General features: G+C 36.5%; 1 protein-coding gene across 1 annotated transcript in view; it reads right to left on the reverse strand.

Annotated features, from left to right (window-relative positions):
• Positions 1-367: 367 nt before the first annotated feature.
• LOC138707726 (uncharacterized) overlaps positions 368-17,353 on the reverse strand; it is a 576,458-nt gene continuing 559,472 nt past the window's right edge. The window contains exons 8-9 of the mRNA XM_069837592.1: positions 3,652-3,898; positions 368-2,483 (exon numbers count right to left, since the gene is read on the reverse strand). Of these exons, the coding sequence (XP_069693693.1) occupies positions 1,496-2,483; positions 3,652-3,898 (1,235 nt within the window). The 3' untranslated portion in view covers positions 368-1,495. The remainder of the gene's footprint in view (positions 2,484-3,651; positions 3,899-17,353) is intronic.

The following is a 17,353-nucleotide window of genomic DNA, read 5'->3' on the forward strand; positions in this document are numbered from 1 at the left end:
TTCCTACGAAACAGACAAATACAGACGATATGTACGGTAAGAACGGTAACTGTACTGATTATTATCAATATATAAAAGTTTAAAAATGTTATGTTTTATTTAACGACGCTCGCAACTGCCGAGGTTATTTCAGCGTCGCCAGTGTGCAGGAATTTTGTCCTGCAGGAGTTCTTTTACTGACACGAGTCTTTCATATTTAAGCACATTTAAATGCCATCAATCTGGCCCGAGATCGAACCCGCAACCTCACGCATAGAAGGCCAGCGCTATACCAACTCCGCCAACCAGGCCGACACAAAAGTTTAATTTTTTCGTATATAGAAACTTTTGAAATCATAGTTATATACATTGCAAAAAAAAAAAAAAACTGAGTACTCTCTTTAGGGCTAAAATTTTACACATAGCTAAGTTATAAGTATATACTCAAGAAAGACGGCTGTGTTTTGATTTTCTTACATGTTTAGCTACTTTGCAAAACGTAATCTTTTCATATTTCAATAGCACTGCATCAATGAATCTTTATGCAAGTTTGCATAGAACTATGTTCCGTTTCCGTACAAAAGTTCGTCACAGGAAGTGTATTCGTGATGGTGTTCGAGTCACGAAAAATGTTTCATTGTCCTTTATGTAATACTAATTTTAATTAAGGTCATGCATAGAACTTTTGAAAATAACTAAACATATTTTGTAAGTCCTTATATTTATTCTTGTTAGTTTATAAATATATATTTACCATGTTTACGAAGCATTTCGTAGCACAGCAAATTTAAGAATAAGATAAATTAAATTCAAGAAGCAGTGTAATATTAAAAAGCAAATGCACACTAAATGCTGCATTATACACAATAGGGCTTACGGACGCTATTAGCGAACGTTATGTTTCGTAATTTAGGATATGCATGTTGGACACTTAAGAATTCCTCTGGCTACATATTTGGAATATTAAAGACTTAGGGTTAACATACAAAATATATCTTACTATAATTGAACAACTGATTTATACTTGTACATGACTATATATTAAAATAAAATGGAATTACATTACTATATTACAAATAAACAGTGAATAATTTCTTGTGGTTAACACTTTGTGCAGTGAGGATAACCGACCGTAATCTAAAAACAATTCTTGTTACAGAATAATTATTATTACACTCTTGGTTAAACGAAATTAAAAGTTCATTTTGGGCCAGTCATGTAATTCAAACTATACCAAGTCTCTAGAACTTCCTTCTTTTAGACCTTAAAAAATACAACAGCAATCTGTTCATGGATGCTTGACACGAGATGTTTAAACACTTAACAGTTATGATATTAAATGGTATGAGTAATTGTTCACAGTCACTTTTTTCCACTTAAGAATGTTCAGCGATTGTTCGACATTTCTGAGCAGATGAGAGAGTTCGCATCACAGTTGGTTCCGTGTCCACCAAATAGAACAGAATTACCACATATAGACTCATGATATATATGAATTCACTTTTGGAGTGCGAGGTTACAGCTGGGCGCACTCTAATGTCTGGTTCTGGGGCTCGTTCTCACGATCAGCGCTAATGAAGCGAATGCTGGGCACGGACGGTAACGGTCGTCCGCTTGGAGAAGACACTCTGCAATCTCGCATGTTCGCAGGACAATCTTTGGAATTTCCATTCCAGAGTCCGGGGCTGCAAGAATCCTGTGAGAATCTCACAATATCACTGATGGGATGCTGGACACATTCGCATTCTTCGTCAGTCTGACTAGAAACGTGGTTTCCCACCACGTGGTTCACCTCCATGCTGTTAGGAGTATCCGCCCGATATTTGCGCTTCTTCGTCTTGTCGACCTGGGCATACAGGGCCATGATCTCCGCGGGAACCGCACCATCGCAAAGCTCTGACTCGGTTGTTTTTGCTGATGGCTGAAGGAACATTTTCAGTGCCGATGGAAATGAACGTCGAATCTTACTTTTGGATTTTCCCAAACTTCCGATGGACCCATTAGGTTGAACGATTTCATACGCCGAATCCGCTGCCATTTGCTGAAGATTTCGAACCGTCTCGTATTCTGGAATATTTATAGGACGGTCAATGTCAGTTCTTATTTGCACTGTCTCGTATCCTGGGTTCAGTGGACGCCTGGGTTTCTCTTGCATGCAGTCTCTAGATGGCATTCCCTCACCGTCGGCGTTTCCTCTCTTGATTCTGGCATAGTTTGGATCCTGCTCGATTTCTGTGACAACTGTCGAGTTGTAACTGCTGACACTGGGAAAGGATTGCAATGTGTCGTAACAGGTCGGTTCTTGGGTTCGTGTGAAATACGGCAAAATATTACTGGCCTGTGTCTCTTCTCTTGAAACGGGAGGACACTGTGGCTGAACTGCTACTACTGTTTGGAAGCCTGGTGCTCCCACATCATCATAGGCACCATCTTTCGCATTGCTGATGATCAGATCATTAGTAGATGATTGTGGTGTTGCACGGGTTGTTTTCTTGGACTGGAATCTGGCACGAAGAAATTGATAGGTGTATTTTGACGTAGAGTATAGAGTAATTAAAATCAGTAGTTTAGTGTTTTAGAAAGTTTTCTGAAAAAATCATTTGTAGCAGAAAATACGAAATCACATTTTTCGTATTTACCGCCTTTTCTGAGTTGTACAACTTTGTACATTTTCATGAAACAGTGAATTATCACTCTTGTAGTAGTTTACTGGTAAGCTTTCTTTTCAAAGAAAATATGAAAGTCGAGAGAAAGAAAACATATTTCATATCATGTCTTGATCTTTATTTCGTTTTATCTCTTTTGGGCTAGTATCTTGGCTTAGTAGCATCTCGTCTGTCCACTTGTAATTTTTATTATCACAATATGATAAATGCACTTTATATACTTCTCCGTATTTCTAGCAAACAGCTCAAGTGTCTTGGCTAATTTGAATACCTATATTAAAATGAAGTGTGTCCCAAGGAAAAGACAACTTTTAGAAAATTCTTTTTGATATTTTGTGCTCAATATCATAATTTCAAAAATATCCTATTTGGGAACTTTTGAAACACATACAATTATTAATTTGATCACACAGAGTAAGCAATGCCATAACTATCGCGTAAGACAGTTCTTTTAACTGATCATGATACAAAAATTAGTTGAATAGTCTCAAACAAAGGAACGGATTTTGTTGATTATATTAATTCATCAATAAAGTTGGAGAAAAGATGTTATAATTTTGCAAAACTTCGTCGTCTTTAAATATCTATGAAGACTCCAAGATTGAAAGATTCTCTTTTTGTTGTAAGGATAGCTGTTCCATTGACGACAATGGTTTAAATATAATTCTGAGTTAATTTTTACAGGCTGAAAGTTGAGTATATTTCTGCAAGACGTGTATAGCGTTGGTTGTTCAGAGATAGACGTTTATGAAGAATATGAAATTGGCTTCAATAAGAATATTTAAGAAATATTCATTTTTTATCGTACAGTACATTTGATTATAATGAAGTACCAAATTTTCTTCAAATCTGTTGCTGTTTTATACGTTTTGTGTGATCCAATGTCAGAGGATGAATTAATTTCTGTTTCAGAAAACACTCAGAAAATAATATATATTTAAACTACATATAAATTACTACATATACTAAATTACGTAAATCAAATGAAAGACAGAAATGTATTTACCTTCTCGCCAGTAAGATTCCCAGTACTGAGATGATGATGATTAAAAGGCTGCAGAATATGCCAATGGAAATGATGCCAGGAGTTCCAACACCTTCCTCATCTGAATCCCCTCCGGGACGTTCAGGCTTTTCCCAGTCTTTGCCAGTGAGTTTGACAGGCAAATTCCTATCATCATCCGGAATGCAGGTGACGTTCACCTTTTCCCAAACTCCAGACCCAAGGCAGAAAATAGCGACATCGACAATACCTGAAATGCACACACATTCATGAGGCATGTTCTCGAAGGTGCTTTATCAAAAAAGCAGTGACATTCATTTTGCACAAATGTATTAATATAGAGACATAACTGCAACTCAGACGGTTAGATAAAGGCTTCTTGTAATAGGTACAGGAGTTCACTACAATATATTTTATACAAGTTTGTAAATAGATATTTTCCAGTGAGGTTCTAGTCAAGCGTTTATGTTTTTCACACTTTTCTGACTTAGAAATTTCTTTACTGTCTTAATAAAATCACCTTATTCGCCACAAATTGCCTCCGTATTTTAAGGAACAACTTATTTACATTAGAAAAATTGTTCAGAATAATTATACTCCCTCAGTTCCAAAATATAGTATAGTAACAAACAAAACTAGTTTGATTATTGCGCATGCGTGCACGAAATATTTCGCGGCGTGATATTCTGTTCAGGAGTGAAGCGACTATTAGTGCAGTTGTGAATGTTTCTAGTCTTCTGTAGTGCATCAAACCATAATATTTAAATATTCATTATGAGCAAAAATCAAATGGGCATCCGCTGTGCTGTTCCTGTTGCAGAAAATGGAACACCAACCCAGTCAATTTTGAATAGAACATCCAAGGCACAACAGTCTGATAAAAACAGGTTGTAATTTATTGCAGTTTTTATGTTAAATGGTATCTCTCTCTCAAAACAATGTATGTTCTTTTATTAATTTGACGTCACACAGAATGAAATGTACTTTATTTCATTTTCTTATGTTAATTTATCAAACAAATAAGTATCTAGAAGATGTATTAAGGTTACATCATATTACTGAGAACTTTAACAAATGTATACCATACTTTGGAACGGAATAAATGACATCTTTCTATACCATATTTTGGAACAGAGGGAGTATTAAACTGGAAAATATATTCATATTATGATCATTAATACTAGATATTTCCTAGCGCTACATTTTTCTTGCAAAGTTTTGGTCTCACATTTTTGGCTTTCAACCTAACATTAGAGAGACAAATGGGAAGCTCTTGTAAGTTAATCGAAGTAGGTATTGTTAATTCAGATTTGCATATTATATGAATATATTTAAAAACATAAACAAATGTAAATTGTAAGTGTTAATAAATGTCAATAACTATTGCAAATAAATGTAAATAACAATTGAAATAAATATAAAATAAGTGTAAACATATGAAGATAAAATGGAAACAGTAAGGAACAGCAATAGACATATTTAAGCTCATGTTATATCCTTAATGTGACTTTTTTTAATGTGTGTGTTCTTCTAGAGAGTAGTTGGATGTAATCATAGGTGGGGGGGACCTACAAGGAGGGCTTGTTTTGGGTACAAAGCACATACGGACAGAAGACCCGTGCATTGGATTTTAGACAAAATTATGATAATACAAAATTTGTATGTATAATATTAGTCAATAAATCTATCCGTCCGTCCGTCCGTCCGTCCATCCATCCATCCATCCATCCATCCATCTATCCATCCATCCATCCATCCATCCATCCATCCATCCATCCATCCATCCATCCATCCATCCATCCATCCATCCATCCATCCATCCATCCATCCATCCATCCATCCATCCATCCATCCATCCATCCATCCATCCATCCATCCATCCATCCATCCATCCATCCATCCATCCATCCATCCATCCATCCATCTATCTATCTATCTATCTATCTATCTATCTATCTATCTATCTATCTATCTATCTATCTATCTATCTATCTATCTATCTAATGTGACTTTGCAGACCCCGAGTTGGCTGTCTCAAAAATGTTCTATAGAACATCCCCTGTTTTCTGTTCAATTTTTCACCGTTTTCACTGAATCACCGTGTGTGTTTAAAGCAGGTAAGATGGAAAAAGAAGTATTGAAGTATTGTGATTCATTTCCCCGACAATTTTTATTTCCTTTTTAAAATAAAATGGGTCCTAGAAAAAGTGGTGAATTGAACTCAATATACTATATCAATGAATTCTGCAATGAGAAATACTCAATATATCTCTTCTGTCAAAGTTACGCAACATGAATCTAGTTTCTATTATTAAGTGGTGGACGGTGGCCCCGAAAATGAAGTCTTAGCACTGCAAAATCGACTGTGCGAAAAGAAGCTCTGAAGATTTTAGAAGACGTGTATATTCATTTCTCAAGTTTCTCTGTGTGAATCTCAAAATATTTTATTTATATATTTATTTATTTATTTATTTATTTATTTATTTATTTATTCCATTACATACTTACAGACCGATTATTTAGTCCTGACAGCTCAGCGACGCGAAAGAGGGGAAGTAATAGGAGTAGTGGGGAGAGCTCTGGAGTAGAGATAAGGGCAAGCGGTCGGTAAAGGAATACAGTACAGCTTAATTATACTAGAAACATACCGCTCTACCGCACGCATGACATCCGATCGCTCCGACGGCAAGCGAAAGACTAACCCAAACTCCCCTTGGCGAAACTAAATGGACTCGCCTGACCAGGCGAACATCGCTGAGGACTGACAGGACTAAATAATCGTACTGTACTTATTTTATTTATTTATTTGTACTGGCAGAGTTAAGGCCATAAGGCTTTCTCTTACACTCTATCTCGTCACAAAGTATACAAGCATTGAAATTTAACAAATTCTGTCCTATAAAGAAATAAAACATAATTCACACGCGCTACTGAAAGATTTTTTTCTGAAATGAGGTATGTAATGGGGAAATACGATAGTATACACGCTTTCGCCTTCACTCGCGTCACGAGATACTCTTTAAGGAGGAGATGTTTCGTTCTGTAACTGTAATGTTACTGTATATTCGTTTGCTGTATGTTGAAATCTTCGTTTCATTTAATCATAACTTCTGTTATAAGCAACACCGAAAAATGAACTACTCTTTCTCGTTGTATCACATTGGCTTAGAAATTATAAAATGAAAAAAGCAATATTAAAATGAAGAATTTTTCATTGCATGATTTACGAGTTCCTCTACAATTCAATTTCTTCATGATGTTGTCAATTTTATTATTGGTTTTGTTCATATTCAATTAATAATAATAATATAAATAATAATAATGATAATAATGATAATAATAATAATAATAATAATAATAATAATAATAATAATTATTATTATTATTATTATTATCGGTCTTTATGAAAGTTATGTAAAGTGATTTTAAAACTACTTAAGTGACAAACAATCCAGTGTATGTCTGTTAAACAAACTTTCCGAGTCATTTAGCGTGAAAATATGGAGTACCACAGGGCTCTATTTCAGATATTTTTATTTTTATAATATACATAGACGATATCTGTAGAGCAATAAGTTCTGACTGCTTTTTATTCGCTGATGATTTAAAAATCTTTCTTGTATTCGAGAGTAGTCTTATTATTGACTTTATTTTTTCAACGTGGCGCTGATGAACTGACCTCATATCTGAAAATAATTACATGAAAATTAATGTTTTCAGAACTGATGCCATAATATATGCAGGGAAAACAACATCTCTGAAATTCAACTGTAATTTAAATGTTAATCAAATTAACGGAACAAATTGTGTTAAATACCTTCGAATATTCTTTGACTGCAATATTTGTTTCCACAAGCATGCAGATTACACATACAATCATGCAGTTCAAATGTTCGGTTTAATAGAGGCAATAACTTATTCAACAATAGAAAAAGCGAAGGAACAAATAGCGAACGGCCAACTAGAAGTAGCATTGGAAATGGCAAACAAACTGATCAGGGACGCCTGCAAACCGCGCACAAAACGACGATCACAACCGTGGTTTGACAGAAAATGTTACGAAGAGCGAAAAACCACCCTCCTCTCCTTACACAAAGCCAAAACGACAGGAGAACTACAAGTTCTACAGAAGTATGCCACCCAAAGAAGACGATATAAGACCCTAATCAAAAACAAAAGAGCTAATTATATAGAAGAAGAGGCACAGCGGAAAGCAGAGGAAGCGGAAAAAGACCCGTTCCTGTTTCTAAAAAAGAAGGCAACAAACATAAACAAGGAAATACCAATAGAAAACTGGGAAAGGCACTTCTCACAGATCCTTAACAAGCAAAACCAGCAGCAAGCCTACACAATAGATACACAGGACACCGCCAGTGCGATGGAAAATGAATCAGAAATCACATAAGAAGAAGAAGAACTAGTCATCGCACAAGCAAAGAACAAAAAAACAGCTGGCCCAGACCTAATTACGAATGAACACCTGAAAGCAACTAAAGAAGCAATGGCAGCAATGTGGACAGATCTATTCAATAAGTGCTTGAACACAAAGACGATACCAGAACAATGGAGAAGGGCAACACTGAAAACACTATACAAAGGGAAAGGCAATACAGAAGACATAGACTCGTACAGAGGAATAGCCCTCGAAAATACGTCCCTCAAGATATTCATGAAGATAATTACAAATAGACTGAGCGAACTCACAAACGAAGCCATCCCAGAGTGTCAGTTTGGCTTCAGAAAAGGAAAGTCGACACTATAAACAGCAGAAGCTCTACTGCAAGAAGTACGTGAAGCACTGCAAGTACTAAGAGGAAAATACTACGCAGTATTTATAGATTATGCCAAAGCTTTTGACTTCATAAACCGAAGCAAGCTAATGGAGAAACTAGAAAACATGACTGGAAGCAGTCACATAACAGGCACAATAAAGGAGATCCTCAAGTACAACGTAATACAGATAAATGATGGAACGTCACTCTCGAGAGATGTCAGACAGACCAACGGCGTGATGCAAGGCGATCCGATCAGCCCCCTTCTATTTAATATCACCACTGCCGAACTCCGAGACAGGCTAAAAGGAGCCAAATTAATAATGTATGCAGATGATATGGTATTAGGATCAACCAGTAAAGACGCACTACAGGAAGTGCTACACAATCTAGAACAGTGTGCTAAGGAAAGCGAATTCAAAATTAACAAAGAGAAAACAGTCCAGATGGTATTTAGGAAAGGAGGCAGGATACCGGCAAATGCAAACCTTATGTTGGAAAATGAGCCACTAAAAATAGTGAACAAATTCAGATATCTGGGACTATCGATTCAGACCACAGCATCCTCATTCAACGTACACATCCAGGAGAGAACGGCATCGGCAGTGAGAGCAATCTTCGCCATCAAGGAATTGTCATCACTAAGTTTAGATACAGCAATGAAACTCTTCCATACAACAATAGCACCCGTAGTTACATATGGACTAGAAATGATTTGGGACAAGTTATCAATCAGCGATATGGAAAGAATCGAAAAAGTCAAGACCAGATTTCTGAAGAGAGCACTCGGAGCAGGAAAATTCGCACCGAACAGATATATGTACTTACTTGCTAGAGAAACCTTCTTCATAGAGGATCTAAGGATTAAAATGGCCTTACCATCCAACGAATCCTACAACGAAGTTATCGCACGAAGGACGACAAAGCAGAGAGGAGTTGATAGCAATTTCTTCTGCACAGATGCCATGATATACAGGGATTGGGCCAAACCGAACCAACCGCAAAGATATGCCATCGTTGGACTCGCAATACACGGATACCACCACAAAATGTGTCAAAACTCAAGATTCCACCAACCTGATGAGAAATGCGTGTGTAAATTCTGTGTAAAAAGTGTGAACTCTATCACTTCTCAGAGTGCAGAAATAGAATAGGATCGCTAACTGACCTCATCAAAGACAAAATATAAACAGTGCAGTGTGCCAAACTTTAATGCTCCTTCGAGCATTATTATTAACCCAGATAAGCCCAAACATTTTTTGTGATAAAAATACAGTAGCACATTAGTTACTCTCAAAAATCGGTTAAATGATGTTGAAATAAACTGAAACAAGGAACGTATATTTTCTAGAGCTAACAAATACTACCAACATTATCGCACAACTTATAAAATGTCCCTAACACCAACAATGACATAATATCCGAAGGCACTGCAACTGTCCTTAAAAAAGGACGGTGGGAAAATCTGATTCACTTTTACTACTTTACATTGGTGATATCGAAATTTGAATATGCATCAATAGCCTTGACTTCTGTTAATAAATGACTGGGCTGAATTAGAAAATACCGTTATGTTGCTGTATATTTGTGCCCAGTGACCTCGAGAAAATTTATGAGAAAAATTTCGATTATTTCAAATTAATGTCACAGTTTATATTCCAGAAGCCAAGAACTTGATTTCTTACTTCCTTCTTTGCATAACTTGCTTTCTTTTCTTCAGGATTTGCTTACATGTCTTGATCAACAATTTAATTTGTCCACTGACAAAGTGTATTTTAATTATCTGAGAAAAAGGTGAATTCATCACATTTCAGTGTCCTGCAAAGATCAATGAAGGGCGTAGGATAAAATAATTTAGTAAAGAACATTTTCTATAATACAGGACCCCTGAGAACACTGCCCATAAACCATTAGTAACCGATAAAACAACATTCACTACAATTGAAGGGTTCAGAACCATAGTCATTTACTAAAACCGTAGAAAACAAGGGTTAAAATGAAGTTATTACCATAATTCAATGGAAACATATAGCAAGTAATATAAAGTATACACATTAAAACTAAATGATATGTCAATCTTCATTAAGCTATGGTATTCATTTAACTTAACCCTTGCTTTCTCCGTTTTTAATAAATGGCGCTTGGCCCACTATGGCTCTGAACCCTTCAATTAATATAAGAATAATAATCGAAAATTACATCGAGAGGTAACATTTGATGAAGTGTCAGTAAGAAACGTAATAAATACATATTTTGTGGAGAATTGTTTGTGATTTTCTTCAAAATTAACAATTTGAATTGTGTGGTTCTGCAAATGACGAATTCAACTGAAACAGAAAAGGTACGTCCTGTTGCAAACAATGTGTCAAGTGGGAAAATTCTGTGAGATCTCTTTCGAAATAATGACTGTATGGTAGAATTTGTTTAAATACTTTAAATTTATCTACTCTTATCTTTCTTTCACTATTTCATAATAACAGCACTACTTCTTCGTTATCTATGGAAAGTCTGTACTTCAAAAAGACATGTAGACAATTCATCCACATGTAACATGGAAGGTCAAGTCATTCGGTAAACGAAGTCATCGTTATGGACCGCACAATCTTGTCTCTACTATAATTAAGCCATTTAGGCAGATGGTGCTGCTATGTTACATGTGTCAATAACAGAGTATGGCTACTCTGTGTAGACATGTTTTCGCTTGTATAGTAATTAACTACCATGGGACAGAGAGTCACAGGATCGATCCTAGTACAGAGTTTTTCCTTCGACATGACGTTTATATGAGCTGCTGGATGTAACACGCATTGCGAGCTGCACATGTCCATTAAGACGCAAGTGACTAGAATTTAATATAAATTCTTATGAACTTCCATTTTTCTTTATGTCCACGATATCGATAGGTTATTTAATGAATCTGTATCAACTACAAGATTACATAACGTCGGAGGGATGGGTGATAACAAAGTAACATTTGGCGAGTTTAGTCCGAGGATTCAAGTGAAATTAACCCATATTCTCCTTAAGGTAAGCGTTCACTACATCAAATCGCACTCCTCGGACGAATCGCACGCAACGGATATTTTAAGTGCAGTGCGTTCACTGTAACGGCTCTATCTCATCAGATTCCCTATCAGCTGTTTAAAAAATGACGTCGTACGATATTGGCATTGCTGAAAGCAGAGGAGTTTGAGGTTAGGTCTAGTAATTATGAGTGTTAGCGAATAAGAATTTGTAATTGTTTCATGCGTCTTAATTGAAGAGGAAGAAACGAAAGAGATATTGGTTACATGATGTATATGTAAGAAACGACTTGATTACTGTAATGGGAACGCCTCAAATTATATAATTCTTCGTAATATTCTACAAGCGAAATAAGATTTCCGTCTGCCATTTAGGCGTGAAACTGAACATGGCACAACATATTAGTAACATATATATATTATTTTAATGTACCGAAGTGTATGATATTTCCATGCAGATATTCTGCATCATCATACGATGAAAGAGTAATGGAACGGAGAAAAATTCTCTCCGGCACCGGGATTTGAACCCGGGTTTTCAGCTCTACGTGCTGATGCTTTATCCACTAAGCCACTCCGGATACCCATCCCGGTGTCGGACAGAATAGTCTCAGTTTAAGTTCCAACTCTTGGGTTCCCTCTAGTGGCCGCCCTCTGCACTACGTAATAGATGTCTATGAACGTAGGACCGAAGTCCCCACATGTGCTGAGGTGCACTCGTTATGAGTGACTAGTTGGCCGGGATCCGACGGAATAAGCGCCGTCTTAAATCACGAAGTGATTTACGCATATCATATATATTATTTTAATGTGCCGAAGTACATATGACATTTCCATGCAGATATTCTGCGTCATCATACGATGAAAGAGTAATGGAACGGAGAAAAATTCTCTCCGGCACCGGGATGGGTATCCGGTGTGGCTTAGTGGATAAAGCATCAGCACGTAGAGCTGAAAACCCGGGTTCAAATCCCGGTGCCGGAGAGAATTTTTCTCCGTTCCATTACTCTTTCATCGTATGATGACGCAGAATATCTGCATGGAAATATCATATGTGCTTCGGTACATTAAAATAATATAATGTTAATGTTATGTTTTATTTAACGACGCTCACAACTGCAGAGGTTATATCAGCGTCGCCGGATGTGCCGGAATTTTGTCCCGCAGGAGTTCTTTTACATGCCAGTAAATCTACTGACATGAGCCTGTCGCATTTAAGCACACTTAAATGCCATCGACCTGGCCCGGAATCGAACCCGCAACCTTGGGCATAGAAGGCCAGCGCTATACTAAAATAATATATATGATATGCGTAAATGACTTCGTGATTTAAGACGGCACTTATTCCGTCGGATCCCGGCCAACTAGTCACTTTTAACGAGTGCACCTCAGCACATGTGGGGACTTCGTTCCTACGTTCATAGACATCTATGACGTAGTGCAGAGGGCGGCCACTAGAGGGAACCCAAGAGTTGGAACGCAAACTGAGACGATTCTGTCCGACACCGGGATGGGTATCCGGTGTGGCTTAGTGGATAAAGCATCAGCACGTAGAGCTGACCACCCGGGTTCAAATACCGGTGCCGGAGAGAATTTTTCTCCGTTCCATTACTCTTTCATCATATTAGTAACAGTTGAGCAATTAAAATTTATTTATTAAAGAACGCCATGATCGCACGCATCGGAAAAGTTGCTCATCCGAGAAACTTGGACGGATTTGCCGAGGGCCGATGCGTGCGATACGATGTAGTGAACGCGGTTACATAACTATTACAGCAAGGATAGTCTTTTTCCGATCCGTGCGATTCGTCCGATGAGTGTAATACGATGTAGTGCACGCTTACCTTTACAGTATGGGGAAAACCTTGGACAAAACCTAAGGATATACAGTAATCACCCAAGTGGAATTAAAATCCATGCCCAAGACTTTTCCGGACTGCTGATCATACAAAACTAGATTAAATAAATACGGATATTTTTCAATAATCAAAAACAAAATATGTACTACCGGTACCTCTAATCGATGAATACTGACACAATTGGAACAGTATGTCTTTCGTATGCACAGAGCACGTCTACCTCGACAGTTCTTGAATTACCAAACAAGGAGTAGAAGATCTTTGGGGAGACCGCGATAAAGCTGGCAATACATGGCTCTGAGGAGGAAATGTGGAGACCGAAAATAGTGGAAATCAAAACTATTTCAGGAAATGAAGTGACGAGGACACGACATTATGAAAATATTACGCCAATAAATATGTGCAACATGGGCCAAGCTCTATGTATCAAGAACATTCTGAAACGATATATATTGTGGTTCAAACACTCATATTTTAATAATAATAATAATAATAATAATAATAATAATAATAATAATAATAATTTATTTTAGCTGGCAGAGTTAAGGCCGTAAGGCCTTCTCTTCCACTCAACCAGCAAAAAGTGTATATACATATGCATGAACTTTCAAAGAATTCAACAATTTGATTTAGATGAGAGTTACATGTACACAAGAGTTATTTACGAATTAAACAACAAGGTCGTCGGCATAGAGGTGATATCGGCAATATTGTAAGTTCTTAACGAAGAATGAATGACTACGATGGCAGAATGAAGTTTATGAATGTATTGAGTAGTAGATAACAGACTTTGAACGTTCCTGAAATATGTAGTAAGCAATTATATGATCATACGAGAAATTAAGTTTTGTCCTGTGTTGTGTGAACAGAGATAAACAATTATCTCACAATAATAGCGGTCAAATCGGATATTTCAATCCGTAATTTAGTTAAAAAGTCATGTCAAATGACTGAATTTGTTGTACCGGTGCGATCAGAACTTCATTTTTAAGGAGGCGAAAGCACCTATAATAAAAAATATTTTGTCTTCGGAAAACGTATTATGTACCTTTCACGTGTTAAATTTTATATTACCTTATTAACATGTTTCGGCCTGCTATTGGCCATCTTCAGAAATGGTTGTTGCTGGTCTTGGCGCCTTTTGTTTTGTTCATATGGGGGTGTGTTTATGTAGTGCACTCTCTGACAGAAAAGCTGAAACTCGCTTCAAATCGCTGACTCATCAACAGTGACGTCATGCCAAACTTTCAAATGAACGCCCAGTAGAGCAGGTATGCTCATTCTCTGACTCCCGATTACGTTCTGTACTCACAACCTTCGAATGTAGAGCGTGCTGTTCCCCGTTCGAAGCCCGACGGATGGCTGCAGAAGGCAGTTCAAGTACTTAGTAAACGCACGAACAGTGCGGGACAATGACACAGTCAAAACCTTCTGTAAGCAAACGATCATTCCGTACAGTGCGGGAGGAAGACTATTTTTGTTGTACGTTCGGTGAAAACGGAAAGTGATTACTATATTGTAAGGTACTGTCAGGAATACTACTGAGTAACATAAAACTACATTATAGGCTCTGCTATCCAGAACATGCCGAAGTGACAGAGAAGCTGTTTTCTGAATATAGCCTATTTTCATATACGAACGTTATTATTATTATTATTATTATTATTATTATTATTATTATTATTCCAGCAGAAATAGATATTTTCATAAAATAATTTTTCAGGGGTGCAACGTGCACTACAGTTTCAAGAATTGAAAGCACTTCATGAAAGGCCAAACATTGAAGAGAGTCGAACAATTCAGAGTCTATGTCTTGGAGCAAGTTAGCCTATGTAATATGTTGGGAATTAGCTAAGGCACTAAAACCCTTCACGGATGGTGAACTTGTAAAGAGATGTATGGTGCCTGAACAAAATATAGTTAATTATGTCTCTGTACTGCAACAGTTCAAATGTGAATTCACAGAACATGGATTTAGTAGACGTATGGAGAGTGATATTAGTATTTTTGTTAATTTTTTCATAAATTTAGTACAATCCGTGAGAGTGCAGTTCCAGGACGAGTTAATTGATTTACTAAGTAACGTAGAATTCAGAACTAAATGCAGAGAATATGACTTGACAAGCATAGAATTATTTAAAAAATGAACAAAACTAAATATTACAAGATGAGCTTATTCGTTGCCACTATGTTAGCTACCTTCGCCTCGACATATGTGTGCGAACAATTATTTTCGAGAATGAAGGTTACTAAATCCAAACATAGGTCTCGATTAACAGATGAGCATCTTTAGCGCATTGCAGTAAATTCGTTGGAAATAGATTCCCGATTACTTGTTGAATAGACCGCAAAGTAGACTATGTGGTGGAATATGAAAATGATATTATCTATGATATTATTATATCATAACTATATTAAATATAATAAATAATGCAGTGTAAACTCTTTCCTTTTTCAAATTCAGTTCATTATCCGTATTTGTAAGAGTGTAAGAACTATGCCACGGGTGGTGCTGCAATGTAGTTGCAGAGCCCAGTCCTTACACTGTGTGTGTTATGCAGTGCAGCATCATCCGTGTAATCGGGGCTTTTACAATTTTGAGTATACCTGTTCTAGAGGTTGTGTATTAGTGGAACTTCCTTTTTTTTATCGAGAATGTCATGTGAATTCAATTGCAGACAACTGTGATGTTTCAGTATATTTCAGACATATCATTCTTCAGGACTGCCGAGAATTAATAGGTTCCTTATAGATTCGTTTCTCTCAGTAGTCCCACGTTCTTTACAAGATCTTTGCAACTTTGTAGTGCCTTTTGTATATTCTGTGCTTTTGAGTAGATAGCAAGGACTATTACATATACAACTATTTTCTGCGTTTCATGACGTTTTCAGTCAAGATGTGTTAGGAGTAATTGTTTTATTATATGACCCTTTGTAGCCGTCGTGAGTCCAGAGACTTTGCTGAAGAGTTTTCTATCCTTGACCGAAAATGATTATAAATTCTGTCATTATATTTATCATATTTGTTTTTATGTGTTTTCCATGCACTGCTGTCGTTCTGAAAGTGCCTTTGTACATAAATATACAATCGAATTTTACTCTCGATCCGACACGTGGGGTTAAGTGGCAACGCCGCACAAAGTTAAAGAAGCGTTTTGTTGTTTGTGAAGAAAACGTTGCTTAAAATCATCAATTAGCTTCTGGTATAGCTAAGTACTGTATGACTCCTCTAATATATATTTTTTTTATTTTCGATAAATATAAATCATCGTTTCTGTATCGAATATTGCAGTTACATCTTTTTCTCAGGAGAATATCCGTTAGAGTACATTCATTCATTCATTCATTCATTCATTCATTCATTCATTCATTCATTCATTCATTCATTCATTCATTCATTCATTCATTCATTCATTCATTTATTTTATTCCATAGACTTACATGAGCAATGAAGCTTTAAGATGTGGAACAAGTCAAAATTTTATAATATTACAATTACAATTTTTACAAATGTTTACAGTTTTACAATTTTGTAATTTTCTACAATTTTTACAATTTTGTGCAATTTTTTACAATATTTTGGCGAGATGTAGTGAGATGAGGTGAGGTCCGAGGATTGGCCAAAATATTACCAGGCAGTTTTTGTACAGCAGTCTCTAAAGGCTATGAATAGTTCGAAACAGTAAATTGCCTTGTAGTCCTATACTTCCTTTTCTTTGGTGATTTAATATGTGCTGTATAGCCAAGCTGAGTTTTCACACTCTACATTCGGCTCGCCACAAGCACAAAATATTTATACATTTTGATTACACAACTTTTAACTCTATATCACTTCGGATATAGTAATATGCGTTACAAGAGCGGTACGTTGAAGTTTTCATGTTCGAGGAAAAGTTTGAAAAAGCGAAACGTAGTTGAGCTTTTTTTAATTTCCGAGAATTGAAAGAAAACATACCGCTCGTGTATCGTACATTATTTTGTGCGAAGATCGTTTATTACATACCTGAAAGAGGAATTTCTAATTAGTTGCAATGAAATCTCCATCTCGGTTT

This window comes from Periplaneta americana, chromosome 10 (assembly GCF_040183065.1).
Source record: "Periplaneta americana isolate PAMFEO1 chromosome 10, P.americana_PAMFEO1_priV1, whole genome shotgun sequence".
Taxonomy (NCBI): domain Eukaryota; kingdom Metazoa; phylum Arthropoda; class Insecta; order Blattodea; family Blattidae; genus Periplaneta; species Periplaneta americana.